General features: G+C 39.6%; 1 protein-coding gene across 1 annotated transcript in view; it reads right to left on the bottom strand.

Annotated features, from left to right (window-relative positions):
* Positions 1-7,295: 7,295 nt before the first annotated feature.
* LOC124179934 overlaps positions 7,296-14,678 on the bottom strand; it is a 115,305-nt gene continuing 107,922 nt past the window's right edge. Inside the window, exons 8-11 of the mRNA XM_046564813.1 lie at positions 13,763-13,911; positions 12,141-12,428; positions 10,289-10,498; positions 7,296-9,914 (exon numbers count right to left, since the gene is read on the bottom strand). Coding sequence (XP_046420769.1) covers positions 9,805-9,914; positions 10,289-10,498; positions 12,141-12,428; positions 13,763-13,911 — 757 coding nt within the window. The 3' untranslated portion in view covers positions 7,296-9,804. The remainder of the gene's footprint in view (positions 9,915-10,288; positions 10,499-12,140; positions 12,429-13,762; positions 13,912-14,678) is intronic.

The following is a 14,678-nucleotide window of genomic DNA, read 5'->3' as shown; positions in this document are numbered from 1 at the left end:
TGGTTCCTGGTTCATGTTTACAACAAATTATTTCAATTCGTTTTTCGCGCAACCCCAAATTCGGTAGCTGTCAGTCCGCTAATAAAATTTCTCGACTTCCAGGATAAGCGCTCCGTGGTTCCTGGTTCATGTTTACAATAAATTATTTCAATTCGTTTTTCGCGCAAGCCCAAATTCGGTAGCTGTCAGTCCGCTAATAAAATTTCTCGACTTCCAGGATAAGCGCTCCGTGGTTCCTGGTTCATGTTTACAATGAATTATTTCAATTCGTTTTTCGCGCAACCCCAAATTCGGTAGCTGTCAGTCCGCTAATAAAATTTCTCGACTTCCAGGATAAGCGCTCCGTGGTTCCTGGTTCATGTTTACAACAAATTATTTCAATTCGTTTTTCGCGCAACCCCAAATTCGGTAGCTGTCAGTCCGCTAATAAAATTTCTCGACTTCCAGGATAAGCGCTCCGTGGTTCCTGGTTCATGTTTACAATAAATTATTTCAATTCGTTTTTCGCGCAACCCCAAATTCGGTAGCTGTCAGTCCGCTAATAAAATTTCTCGACTTCCAGGATAAGCGCTCCGTGGTTCCTGGTTCATGTTTACAATAAATTATTTCAATTCGTTTTTCGCGCAACCCCAAATTCGGTAGCTGTCAGTCCGCTAATAAAATTTCTCGACTTCCAGGATAAGCGCTCCGTGGTTCCTGGTTCATGTTTACAATAAATTATTTCAATTCGTTTTTCGCGCAAGCCCAAATTCGGTAGCTGTCAGTCCGCTAATAAAATTTCTCGACTTCCAGGATAAGCGCTCCGTGGTTCCTGGTTCATGTTTACAATAAATTATTTCAATTCGTTTTTCGCGCAACCCCAAATTCGGTAGCTGTCAGTCCGCTAATAAAATTTCTCGACTTCCAGGATAAGCGCTCCGTGGTTCCTGGTTCATGTTTACAATAAATTATTTCAATTCGTTTTTCGCGCAACCCCAAATTCGGTAGCTGTCAGTCCGCTAATGAAAATTCTCGACTTCCAGGATAAGGTTGCTGGGTGAGTAAAACACTTTTATACTATTTGATGGCAATTGTAATTATATTTCATCTGAAATATTACAAACTTGTCACGCTTACAATAAATTATTTCAATTCATTTTTCGTGTAAGCACATATTCAGTAGCTATAAATAATCTTATACAATTCATTATATTAATAATTAATTAATTAATATTCTTATAATATTTAATGGCAATTGTAATTATATTTCATCTGAAATATTACAAACTTGTCACGTTTACAATAAATTATTTCAATTCATTTTTTGTGCAAGCACATATTCAGTAGCTATGAATAATCTTGTACAATTTATTATATTATTAATTAATTGATTAATTACATTAATCCTTACACAATATTTTTGATGTGTTCCTATACTAAAAATATTCATTACTATTCCAGGTATTACCCGAGGTGGTCGGAGGTGGACGAGGAGGAGGACGAGCTGGACGAGGAAGAGGACCAGGTGGACGAGGAGGAGGCGGGGTGGGTCGTGGGAGAGGACCTCTCCTCTCCTCAGAGGAGGGGAGGGGGAGGGGCAGGGAAGGGAGAGAGGTGGGCGGGCAGGGGGAAGGGAAGGGGCGGGGAGGGGAGGGAGGCGGGGAGGGGTCGGGGGGGGGGCGAGGGAGGGAGGGAGCGCGGGCGGGAGGGAGGGAGGGAGGGAGGGCGGGCGGGAGAGAGGGAGGGAGGGTGGGAGGGCGGGCGGGCGGGAGGGAGGGAGGGAGGGAGTGGACGACGGATATCAGAGCAAGTCCCCCACACGCCCACCCGCCCGCCCGGCCCTTCCCTCTCCCTCCCTCCCTCCCACCCTCCCTCCCTCCCTCCCTCCCACCCTCCCTCCCGCCCGCCCGCCCGCCCACCCTCCCTTCCACCCCCGCCCCTCCCCTCCCCTCCCCTCCCCCCTCCCCTTCCCATCCCTCCTCTTCCCTTCCCGTCCCTTCCCCCTCCCCGCCCGCCTCACCCCTTCCCTGCCCCTCCCCCTCCCCTCCTCTGAGGAGAGGAGAGGTCCTCTCCCACGACCCACCCGGCCTCCTCCTCGTCCATCTCGTCCTCCTCCTCGTCCACCTGGTCCTCTTCCTCGTCCAGCTCGTCCTCCTCCTCGTCTACCTCCGACCACCCCGGGTAATACCTGGAATAGTAATGAATATTTTTAGTATAGGAATACATCAAAAATATTGTGTAAGGATTAATGTAATTAATCAATTAATTAATAATATAATAAATTGTACAAGATTATTCATAGCTACTGAATATGTGCTTGCACGAAAAATGAATTGAAATAATTTATTGTAAACGTGACAAGTTTGTAATATTTCAGATAAAATATAATTACAGTTGCCATCAAATACTATAAAAGTGTTTTACTCACCCAGCACAAATCCTCGTCCTCCTCGTCCTCCTCCTCGTCCACCTCCGACCACCTTCAACCACCTCAGGTTATACCTTGAATAGTAATAAATATTTTCAGTATAAGAACACATCGAAAATATTGTGTAAGGATTAATATAATTGAGTAATTGATTAAATAATTAATTAATAATATAATGAATTGTATAAGCTTATTCGTAGCAACTGAATTTGTGCTTGCACGAAAAATGAATTGAAATAATTTATTGTAAAGGTGACAAGTTTGTAGTATTTCAGATGAAATATAATTACAATTGCCATCAAATATTATAAGAATATCAATTAATTAATTAATAATATAATAAATTGTATAAGATTATTCATAGCTACTAAATATGTGCTTGCACGAAAAATGAATTGAAATAATTTATTGTAAACGTGACAAGTTTGTAATATTTCAGATGAAATATAATTACAATTGCCATGAAATATTATAAAAGTATTTTACTCACCGAGCACAAATCCTCGTCCCCCTCCTCCTGAATCACCGAGATTACCCGCAACCACCCCTAACTACCTCCAACGAAAACCGCCAACCACCTCGAGTTATACCTCGAATACTAATAAATATTTTCAGCGTGAGAACAAATCAACAATAATGTGTAAGGTTTGATATAATTTTTTTATCGACATATTTTACCAAAAAGATTATGAGAAGATTGTAAAGTTATAGGAATTTTATTAGCGCACTGACAGCTACTGAATATGGGCTTGCACGAAAAACGAATTGAAATAATTTATTGTAAACATGAACCAGGAACCACGGAGCGCTTATCCTGGAAGTCGAGAAATTTTATTAGCGGACTGGCAGCTACCGAATTTGGGGTTGCGCGAAAAACGAATTGAAATAATTTGTTGTAAACATGAACCAGGAACCACGGAGCGCTTATCCTGGAAGTCGAGAAATTTTATTAGCGGACTGGCAGCTACCGAATTTGGGGTTGCGCGAAAAACGAATTGAAATAATTTATTGTAAACATGAACCAGGAACCACGGAGCGCTTATCCTGGAAGTCGAGAAATTTTATTAGCGGACTGGCAGCTACCGAATTTGGGGTTGCGCGAAAAACGAATTGAAATAATTTGTTGTAAACATGAACCAGGAACCACGGAGCGCTTATCCTGGAAGTCGAGAAATTCTATCAGCGGACTGACAGCTACTGAATATGGGCTTGCGCGAAAAACGAATTGAAATAATTTATTGTCAACATAAACCAGGAACCACGGAGCGCTTATCCTGGAAGTCGAGAAATTTTATTAGTGGACTGACAGCTACTGAATATGGGCTTGCGCGAAAAACGAATTGAAATAATTTATTGTAAACATAAACCAGGAACCACGGAGCGCTTATCCTGGAAGTCGAGAAATTTTATTAGCGGACTGACAGCTACTGAATATGGGCTTGCGCGAAAAACGAATTGAAATAATTTATTGTAAACATGAACCAGGAACCACGGAGCGCTCATCCTGGAAGTCGAGTTTCACCGCGTAGCGGACCCGAAGCGCGGGATCCGGGAGGTTGAGAACCCGGTGCTCGAAATACGTAGCGGACCCGAAGTGCGGTATCCGGGAGGTTGAGAACCCGGTACTCGAAATTTGCGGAGCGCGACTCTCATCCGTCCGCTCTACTGCGCGGTTGTTTCCAGACTGAGGAATTCGGCTAGCTGATTTTGAATTGGTGACGTCACTTTCTGAACGTCCGACATCCAAACTATGGTTTCGAACTTTGATACTATGTATGATGATGTATGATGTACGATGTATGATGTATGATGTATGAGGTATGATGATATATGATGTATAATGATTTTAGCTTTCACATTTCATACAAGAAATACGCACTTTATCTCTCCTGCCGATTCCAGACTCAAGCGGCCAGGCCCTTCGATGGTCAGCCGTTGACTGAAGATATATTCTTCAGTGAACGGGTCGGCTAATAACGCTGCCGTTCTGCGACAGTTGGATGATGAAAAATTTCGCTCGTACCTTTCAAATGTGTGTTAAAATACATTCGAAGCTGTAAGAAGCTTCGTTCTTTCTCTCCCTAACAAAAAAAATTCGCCGACGATGACTTTCCTAGGCCTTTAAATCGGGACACAACTTCAGTCAGGATCTAAGGCTGAAGCCACTATGAACAGTGGAATAAAAGATTAAGCGAACGACGCAAATTTTCGCTGTCCATTTTCATACTTCTCAAGGTTTTCATCATGTTGTAGTGGACTATTCTGAATTTATAGGATTTCAATAGTGTCAAAAGTCCCCTATAGATTGATTCAGAGATGGGAGATTTTCGACCTCAAACAATCATAGAAAGGGTGGTGAATTTCTTTACAACCTACGAGCGATTTTGCGTGTTGCAAAATACCAGAAACAATGAAATAAAGCTGTCAGCTACTATCAACGGCACTCTGCGTGAAACGTAGATTGCGTGTAGTCTTCCTTCCATGACTAATCCGTTTTTGTTTTCATGTATATTACTATTCGTTGAACGCTTAATCAATTCGTCCTAGAGGTTACATGGACGTGACTTTTCTTAGAAGCGACTCTTGCACGCTGTGATTTGGTGGTGCCGCGGCGAGCTTAAATATCCGAAAATCACCGTCAGTAACCCCACAAGACTTAATATTTCTTTCAAAGTGTTGTTCACGAAACATTCTCACCTGGATTTTCCAATTTGTGGGAACGAGCAATCCAATAAGTTCAGATTTACATATAGTTCAAGGAAAGTGGGAGATGCGCGCAAGGTGCATGCATGTGTCTTATGAATAGTAGACCAATTTTAGTCGTTTGTAAATATATTATCAAGTAACATCTATCATATAATAATGAAAAACCATACGGAATAATACTAGTATTTCAATGCAATAGTAAAACACTTATTATATTCAACGAAGAGTTGCCTTATACGTAATCCTTTCAAGCGTGGGGCTCTAGATAAATACGCCTCAAAATCACGCGTCATACATATTCGCAATACATAAATGTAATGTGCAGCATATACTGCTCACAGATTTTTTTATAGTCCTCAAATATTATACTTTTGTAAATTACAATTCACCTTTGCATACTGTACATGATTTATATCTTTTATTTATATTAATATATTATGTGTACATATGTGTATTGTTTGCTTAGTGTAATATTTTTATAAGACTATGTGCATAAGTGTACTACGTACACATATATCATCCATACTGATGATGAAGCTGATATTTTCATGAAATATCATTTTATCGGGGCCCTATGCATGTGAATAAATTCTTTTAATTTCATTCAATTCATTTTAGTTAATATCATTCGTTCAAACCGTCATAACCTTTTTTTGCTCTTTATTTTCTTCTCAAATATCGTAAAAACCACCAAATATAATACCTAGGGCTATAATCGATCGAGTCGTTGTGTGTCGAACTACATTTCTAATAGCAATTCATTTGTTTTGTTCACTGCCGAAGATCATTGTCAGACGTAATAAATATAGCTATATTTATTTCCGCTGCAAAATAGTCACGAGTTATGTAATGTATAACATAAATCTCATAGAAAATTAATTACGCCAATCTAGGGAATATTGCAAAATATTATAGAAAAATAATTTAGGATCTGGTCCATAATGATCAACTAATCGTTCTGTATGAAAATAAAGGTTAGTAACTCCTCAGATCACAGACTCGTTCAAATATAGATCACTCGGGAATATTATACTTTATCGGAGTCTATCCGAGAAATTGAAAACTTATTCTTGCATAGGATGAGTACACGAACCATATCTCAAATTAAGGACCCAAAATAACCGCAAAGTCGAACTAATTGTAAATCGAGAAGAAAAAAATTAACTATGACATACCGAAATGAAGTTGCAGTCGACATATTCGATAATGTGAAAATTTAAGATTTAGGATAGAAGTTCGTGACCAGGAGGTAGATTGAAGAAAGATGTTTGTCGAAAATCCGGTCAGGAAGTTAATTAAATTTTCTTCTTCCTGACCGGATTTTCGACAAACGTCTTTCTTCAAAATTTAAGATGACATATTATATTTCATAGCAAATAATCACATCAAAATCGTCGAGCGATCTAGATAAACGAAACAGAATCAAAAGATGGTCACGGGATCTGAAAAATTTGTGAAATAATACTGCATTTACCATACATACAGAGTTGCTCACCAAAACTACATAACTCAACTTCAGTGGTTTCGTGCTATTAATTTCGATTCTATATCGATGAAACAATAAATTTCATTCTTAAGCCGCGAGATAACACTTATCACGTATGTTTATATACATGCATATATATATATATTATATCGTACCTAACATCACGAAGAACTGCTGCAAGAATCGTAAATCTTGTTATATATAAAGTTAATCATATCTCACATGCACAATATCTGTACAGCGTGCATACCTTCATGTAATTTATGGTCTCCAATGTGGGACCGCTCCCTGTATTAGAATTTAAAAAATATTTATACATAAATATAACGCCAATTATTGTATCATTAACTAACGCTTAGGACCCCTTCGAATAATTACTTAAAACCATAATTTGTTCTAGACTTACGTCCACCAAAAATTATGCTTACCAGCTACTATGAAACATTAGGGTCGCCCTTATTTGGGGTATTTTCGAATTTTCCTGCGGACAAGGCGGAAAAAGTTTGCAAATAAATCAATAAAAAAGTACGCGAAACCGGGAGCCTGTAGGCCAACCCTAAGTACTCCCGCCAAGGCCATGAATATTCCCATGTAATTTCAATGGGAATTCGGACTTACTGCACTATTTTTTTCGCCCCCGCCTAAATAGTATTTTGCAAAATCTGAAACTTGGTATATGTCTTTCCTATATACAGGCTCCCGGTTTCGCGTACTTTTTTATTGATTTATTTGCAAACTTTTTCCGCTTTGTCCGCAGGAAAATTCGAAAACACCCCAAATAAGGACCACCCTAATGAAACATATGTAATGCATGGGCATGGTCTGTACGTTTTTGTTTCTTGAAATAATGCCTTCAATTTGTTTGATTCGTACACAACAGGTGATCTGATTGTCACGCGGAGTCATTACATGCGTTTTTACTCGGAAATAAAAAAATGTAGTCCACCCAAGGATCCCATTTTAGTAAAATGTGATTTACTTCTTCTGAACAATTGCTATATTATTAGTATTAATTATGGAAGAGTAAGGAGAATGATAATTTTATGAGTTATAAATACATAGGTATACAGTTATGTTTCTGTTGCTACAATAAGCAAGCAAAACTTTGGTCGTCACGGTAAAGAATGATAAATAGGTAAACTGTCGAACAGATACACATCATGCCCATATCGCTTAAACATATAATTAATCAATAACAAGTTCTCTCTCTCTCTTTCTCTCTCTCTCTTTCTTTACATACATGTATATATCTTTACATATATGTATAATAACTAATTAGTCATGCTATGTACAAAGTTGAGAGTGGCATCAAAGTCCACGAAGGAATCGGCTGTCATGATCGAAGTAGTTCTGTTGGTTCATCGCGACCAAGCGCAGGCACAAATAAAATTGTCACAGGCGAACATCTGTATGAACTTTGCATGAAACTCTCTTGTAATTACATCAGCTAATAGTTTACAATTCGTTTAAGTATAGCCAAACACCAACTACTGGGCATCATACCTACTCGAAGTTATTGTTGACCAAGTAACTACAGCTTTAACATGACGCAGTGAATGTCAGTATAAGTTTAGTTTTTAAGTAAAATAGTTTAAGTTAAAAATATTTATATCTCGTCGATCAGGCTCACTAGGTATATTAACATTATTTGTTTAATTTCATGATTTTTCCTTCATTGAGATGTTCAGTAAAGTTATACTATTTCGTCTGTTCCAAAACAATCAGGGTGTAGCAGGTTTGATCTATTTTCATGTTCGTGGTCGTAATTATATAAGACGCTTCTATTTTTCGATATGTCATTTTACAATAATTTCAATTTTTTGTTCATTTGTTGTCTTTCGTTACCTTTGAAAATATAAAATTTTAAAGTTAATTATATTTTATAAATGCTGAATGAATGCTGTTCTTGACACACACGCACACACGATTTGGAAGAGCATAGAACTATCTTTCGTCCTCAGATATGATACCTATGGGTACATGTAAATTGCAGCAATTCGCCATGGTTGTCACAATCTAACCTATACAGCATATATATCTTCGATGTATTGCTTACAACTTACTTTCCATTTATAAAGAAAAATGTTCTTGCTTTAGTTACGTGGATTCATAGTCAGCTACTCTTGCGAGCTTTTTATTTTTCAAGACTTTTCCGAAGTACCAGTAAAAAAACAATTTACGAACCAGACGGCAAGCATAAATGCATGCAGATAATCGAAATAACGATAATTTGACAAATATTTATATGGTTACGTACCATTCGGAATGAATGCTGACATTTTTACTCTACGACTGTGGCAGACCCATAGTTTTCTAAATAAAGTTTTACTTCAACATAGAATCAACACTCAATTCGTATATTATTGGCCCCAGCACCCTTTTATTATTTTATTATACATCGATTCAAAGTACGGTTACACCGAACGAGCCTGAACGCATCTATCTACTTTTAATCACATCGTGATGACAATTGGTGTACTTGTATGGTGATTTTCCGATTTTTTTAAAATTCATCGTAAAACGAAGAAAAAGCATTATTCCTCGGCTTGACCTCCGTCACTGTTCTCGTCCGGCATAAATGTACCGGATAATAAAACGACTCCTTGCCAATTCTACTTACCTATCAGGCAACCACCACATTTGCAAAAACCATGTTATTCCTACTCAAGTTTAACGTAAGGTCGTTGAAATAAAAATCATAGAACTCAGAAGAACCTAGAAGAAGTAGGTCAGCACTTTTTTTCTTGAATATAGAAAAAACAAAATTGAAATACATTATTTTAACACGTTTCGAAATGAGTTTCAAAATTTGTTTTTCCCAGTTGTGTCTGTGGTTTGGGATTGATCGGCAAGTAATATATATTTGTCAACGCGTATAGCACCACCCCCTTCTAGAAAGAGAGACTTGGTTGTAGAATAAATGGGATTGGGAAAGGTGGCGGTAATTATTTACACATATGTTCGTAGAAGCCTGAAAAACCCTCGAGTCTGCCAGAGTAGTAATGAGTCTTTGAAAAGTCGTGCCTGTATCCGTCTACATTGACTTTCATAGTCGATCCTAACATTGGTTGTAATAGTTACACGCTACGATCATTGACGTCACGTCTCTCTTTACTTCTGTGAGATTGCTATCCTTATCGTTACTGTTCTCATTAGTTTACTATACAATTGTTAACGTTAGCCACGAGTCCTAGATTCCGAACAATCACCTCGTGACATATCGGCTGAACAAAGAGCACAGGATCACCCAACAGAAAGTATCTCTGGGCCAGAATAACCTCCACGAAGACGAGGAGGAAGCTTTGCCGCATTGCGCTGGAAAGGGAAATTCATTCTTCGATTAGCCTTTAACTACGATGTAGATATGTGTTTGAAAATGAATCCTGTCATTCTCATACTTCATCTGACACCGGTGAAAACGGTAATTTCATGTATTAGGAAAATCGTGAAACCCGAAATTTAGGACAGCCAATTACCAACGAATTAGAAACAACTTACTGTAATTATCTGAATCCCGTATGTGAATGTGATGGCAGTGATTTCATAGCCATAGCGAAAATTTCGTTTTATAGTCACATGCTATCTACGAATCGGTTTTGAACAATATTTGGGAAAGGTAAGATTTTATCCGAAGTTGAAACGTGAAGTGAGACGATTGAAGAAAAAATGTGAAGTCAGCTGGCACTAACCGTAAGCGGTGAGATTGAGCTTCCAAATGTGCTGCCGATGATGGTGCTGAGTTGGCCTCGGACAAGAAGCGAAATGATTCGTAACTGAGAGGTCATTATGTCCAACTGACGCTGCCGTTGCGCTGTATACGAGGCAATAGCGCGCTGCCTCTGTACTAGCAACCACATATGCTGTGCCATTTTCCTCCCAACTGCCATGGCACCAGTAAACTGTAAATAGATCGTGACAAGTTTTATGGGGGATGAGAGAGAGAGACAGAGAGAGAGAGAGAGAGAGAGAGAGAGAGAAATCAATTTATACTTTGCTAAGTATTCTCCCGTCAGGGAGTCGCCGTCTGGCAAATTCTTGCAGATCGTTGACGTGAATCGTCGACGCAAAAAACCGAGTCCTTGACATGGATCCTTCGTGCAAAATTCAGGCCACGCTAGTGATGTTAAAGTTTTTTGTGATCTTTCGACCCGTTCCGAACCCGGACGCTTTGGAAATCTGAGCGATGTCCCAAACGGGCGAACATTATTTATGAGCATATAACACGATTCCATATACCCACGTACTATATGTGTACAGGCGGTTGGGTAAAAATGTCGTAAAAAAGCTTGTCGAGTAAAAATATAATCTTTTGTTTTGGGGATATCTGAGCTGATTCGACAGGAGATGGAACCCTTCTTAAACATTAAGCAAAAGTTCTTTCAGAAACGGACAAATTTTCTCCACGTGTTCAGTTGTTTCTTGAAACTTTATGTGTACCCTGGCCCTGTCTTCCAACGGCTATAATATGTATTTAGCACTTCAAAATGTCTTGTCTTGAAGATAACGGTCTGCATGAGAGTATGACTGAGCCATAGTTGTCCGATACCAACAAGGGTTTTATGATACAAACGAAGCTAATTTCGAAACGACCGAAGAATTACATCGGGGTAACGGAATCGACTTTTTCACCCCACGCGCATTATTCTCTTCCAAGGGGCAAGAATATATGCATACCTATGTACCAAGGTATACCCAAGTATGTAACTATGTACCGGGTAGTGTTTGCCGGCAAATTACGCAAAAGCTGGGGAGGAAGCAACGTAGGAAAGCGATAACAACGTAAATCAGGATTTCTCGCACGCCAGAACGAGTAACGCTCGCGCTTTCCCCGATTCTCTGTGTAACTAGGCACGAGTTTAATTCTCTAGATATGTGGAACAGGACTCGGTTCCGTATATGCGAAAGTTCTGAACTAGGTAGGTATGTATAATCTGTAATCAAAATGGCTGTATAACTATTAACTTGGTGATCAGCCATTACACGCCGTCGCAACGCCTTCCGCTCCTTGCCACTCGCCGACAACATAGTTCCGATTTCGAGAGTTTATAGCCGCCCATATAGGCACGAACGACTCAGTCAGCTGGAGGCTAACGTAAGAGGGGAATTGTAGATCCGTTTTGCGATATCACCGCGCAGAAAACCTATCGCAATAGTCGTAGGGCAAAAAAGTTTTATCCAAAACTGCCTCGAGTATAATTTTTAATCATTTTGATATATGCTGAACGCGATCGTACTTTATCTTGATTGGACCAATTTCGATATCTTATATTAAGTCATAAATATCGACACTCTTTAATCCGTAATTCGCCTTAGATTCCTCATTCTCGTCAAAATTCTTTCAAACCAACAGCGATGCAACTGCTGAACTTGCCGATGTAATGAAGCGAGCGTAGCAATTCAAGCTATTCCACAATGATTTGCTCTGAAAGCTGTACGAAGTCGTATCCTGATAGCGAAATCCGGAGAAGGTCCTAGCAATCGATATCCGTTCCCCGCACGATGTCGAGTCCTGACGATGAGTGCAGCACAATAATGACTTACCGGAAAATGCTTCATCCCTGCAGGAGGCTGCAAACTCCATGCGATGAGAGCTCCGACATCCAATGTCCAGGCCAGTGACACTGTCTTGGTGACACGGCGTGGGGGATGGAGGTGGTAACGGTGTTACTTTGACCTCTTGCGCGATGGCATCCTCCTCATTTTCACCGATGCTGTGCTCCTCGTCGAAGCCAAGCATCTCCCTAGTCCCGTCCATCTGGTGATAGGAGTGCCACGAAGCGACCTTGTAGCTTCCTAGATGAGGACATTGCTGAGGTATGGGGTCGGACGCTGAAAAAGGTGAACGTTATGAACCGAAATGTACATGGAGAAAGGAGAGGATGAGACCGAAGAATGAAGAAATATCCCAAAATTCAAGATCAGACTGAAATACACACTCCGGGGTTCAAGTTTTCTCTATAACTTTAAAGACTGTAAAAGATTGGAGATTGAAAAAGGGGTACCGTTCAATGTTTCTGCACGAAAATGCAAACGTAGTTGGTGTTCATTGGAACTACATAGTTGATTTATGAAGTGCCCATGGCTAGTGAAAAATTTTTCACAGGGTTTATAGAGCCCTTCATTCCTCACGTTGCCGCGTTGGCTCTAACCTGCTCGGCTGCTACGTTCTATCAGAATGGGAGCCCGTATACTACGTTTTTCGCTTGCTTTCTGTACGGCATAAATTTACCCTGATTGTATTAGAGACTCTACACGATTAGGTTTTCTGTACTACGACTGGTAACACCAGTTGAAATGACACGTAACAACCGCCGCACGCGAATCAGCAATCACGGAATTGCGACAGTTAAAACAGGATAAAATTCATGAAATTTATCTGCTTTACACTAACGATAAACCAGCTTTCGTTGTAACATGAAAGCTTTTCAACGTGAGTAAAACAGATTCTCTATATTCTTTGATACTACAGGTTTATGTCGCTTCCTTATCGCTGTGTCACGCTCGCAGGCACGTATCCATTGTTAAACCAGAACCTCAGAATTATGCTTTGCTCGACTTTTATCCATATTTTGGCAAGTATAGCTCACCCTTCTTCTCTTCCTTTTTTTTTTTATTACTTTCGGAACGCGATATAACCGTAGTAAAAATATCAACGGATCGGTTGTAAATTCCAAACGTGATAGAAAATTTTACAATCTGCTCAAGTCTCGAATAATTCCTAACAATATGAACACCCAGGTATTTTTGTGACTAACGATTTTTCTGATCTCTTACAGGATTGTTAACTTCAACAATTGATCGTTACGAAAAGCTGTGTGTAGAAACGCTATTTTTTTCGGCCACATTTCGTGTGCAACACAGGAAATATTTTCAATTCTTTAACGCTGTTAACGTGAAATTAAATTCTCGCATAGACGGTTAATACCACTGAATAAATTAACTTGATTCCATAACTTGCATTTCACACCTTCATGCTCTGAATTATTAGTATAGATACTCCTCGAATATTATACATATATATGTGTTGATAGAATTTAACGGTAAATAATAAATGTGTATAAGAATTAAAAATCTGGCCGCATTTCAAGCAGTGCGTCTGCTTATGTACCGCAAAGATGACAAGCATTCTTTGGTCACGTAATCAAGGCTTTCATTATACTCACTGATGAATGTCGTGTATGGAGCTGACAGTGGATTGAAACCGCTCGATTTACACGCGTCCTCCGCCTGCTGACTCCACATTTTAGATTGCTGCATTTCAATCACGTGGCCATCCCTCTTGTGAAATACTAGACACACGTAGCCATTGGTGCTGAAAAGTCGTAGGGAATTATTGAGCATACGCAGCCTTGTAATAGATATCACGATGATATGACGCATTGTAATGTTAAAAATGATGTGTCTGGAAGAATATATTCCTCCATCCCAACACGAGTAGCCATAATTGCTTTATCTTTAAGTGAGGGTGTACACGAGAAGTGATTAAAATGAGAACAAGGGTAAATAATTCATGCCTGCGAAATCAAAGACAGAAACATTGGCGATCGCAAATTGAAATCGGTTTTTATATCATAACAACGAAGCCGATTACCATCATGTGCCTTTCTGTTCGAGTTTACAGTTTCGTTCAATTGATTATCCATGCATGGAGAAAGCCATTCGTAGTGAACGATCAAACGGTTCAGTTCCGTTCGTTGAGCAAATTACTTATTACCTTCAGCCATCAGAGAGCAGCCTGTTCGATCTCGTGGTACCGTGCTCAGGAACTCTGTGTAAAGATTTCGATCAAATCCACATATGCAGGTATACCTACCAGAGTTGTCGAATTTCCCTCGAGGCTTGCCTCTAACCATACTTAATAGGCAGCCAATTATTTCGATCGAACAGCCAGTTAATATAATCGTATTGCCGAACCAATAACGGATGGATGGTTAGTTGGAGAGATGGATGGATGGATGGATGGATGGATGGATGGATGGATGGATGGATCATCTTCAACGCAATTTACGGAAGCTTTTTTAATTCATAATGGTTTGAAAGGATACGCGGGGTCGCGGTTGAGTGGTGATAAAGGGGTGA

This window comes from Neodiprion fabricii, chromosome 4, assembly GCF_021155785.1.
Source record: "Neodiprion fabricii isolate iyNeoFabr1 chromosome 4, iyNeoFabr1.1, whole genome shotgun sequence".
NCBI lineage: Eukaryota > Metazoa > Arthropoda > Insecta > Hymenoptera > Diprionidae > Neodiprion > Neodiprion fabricii.
This window is presented reverse-complemented; position numbering and strand designations above follow the sequence as displayed.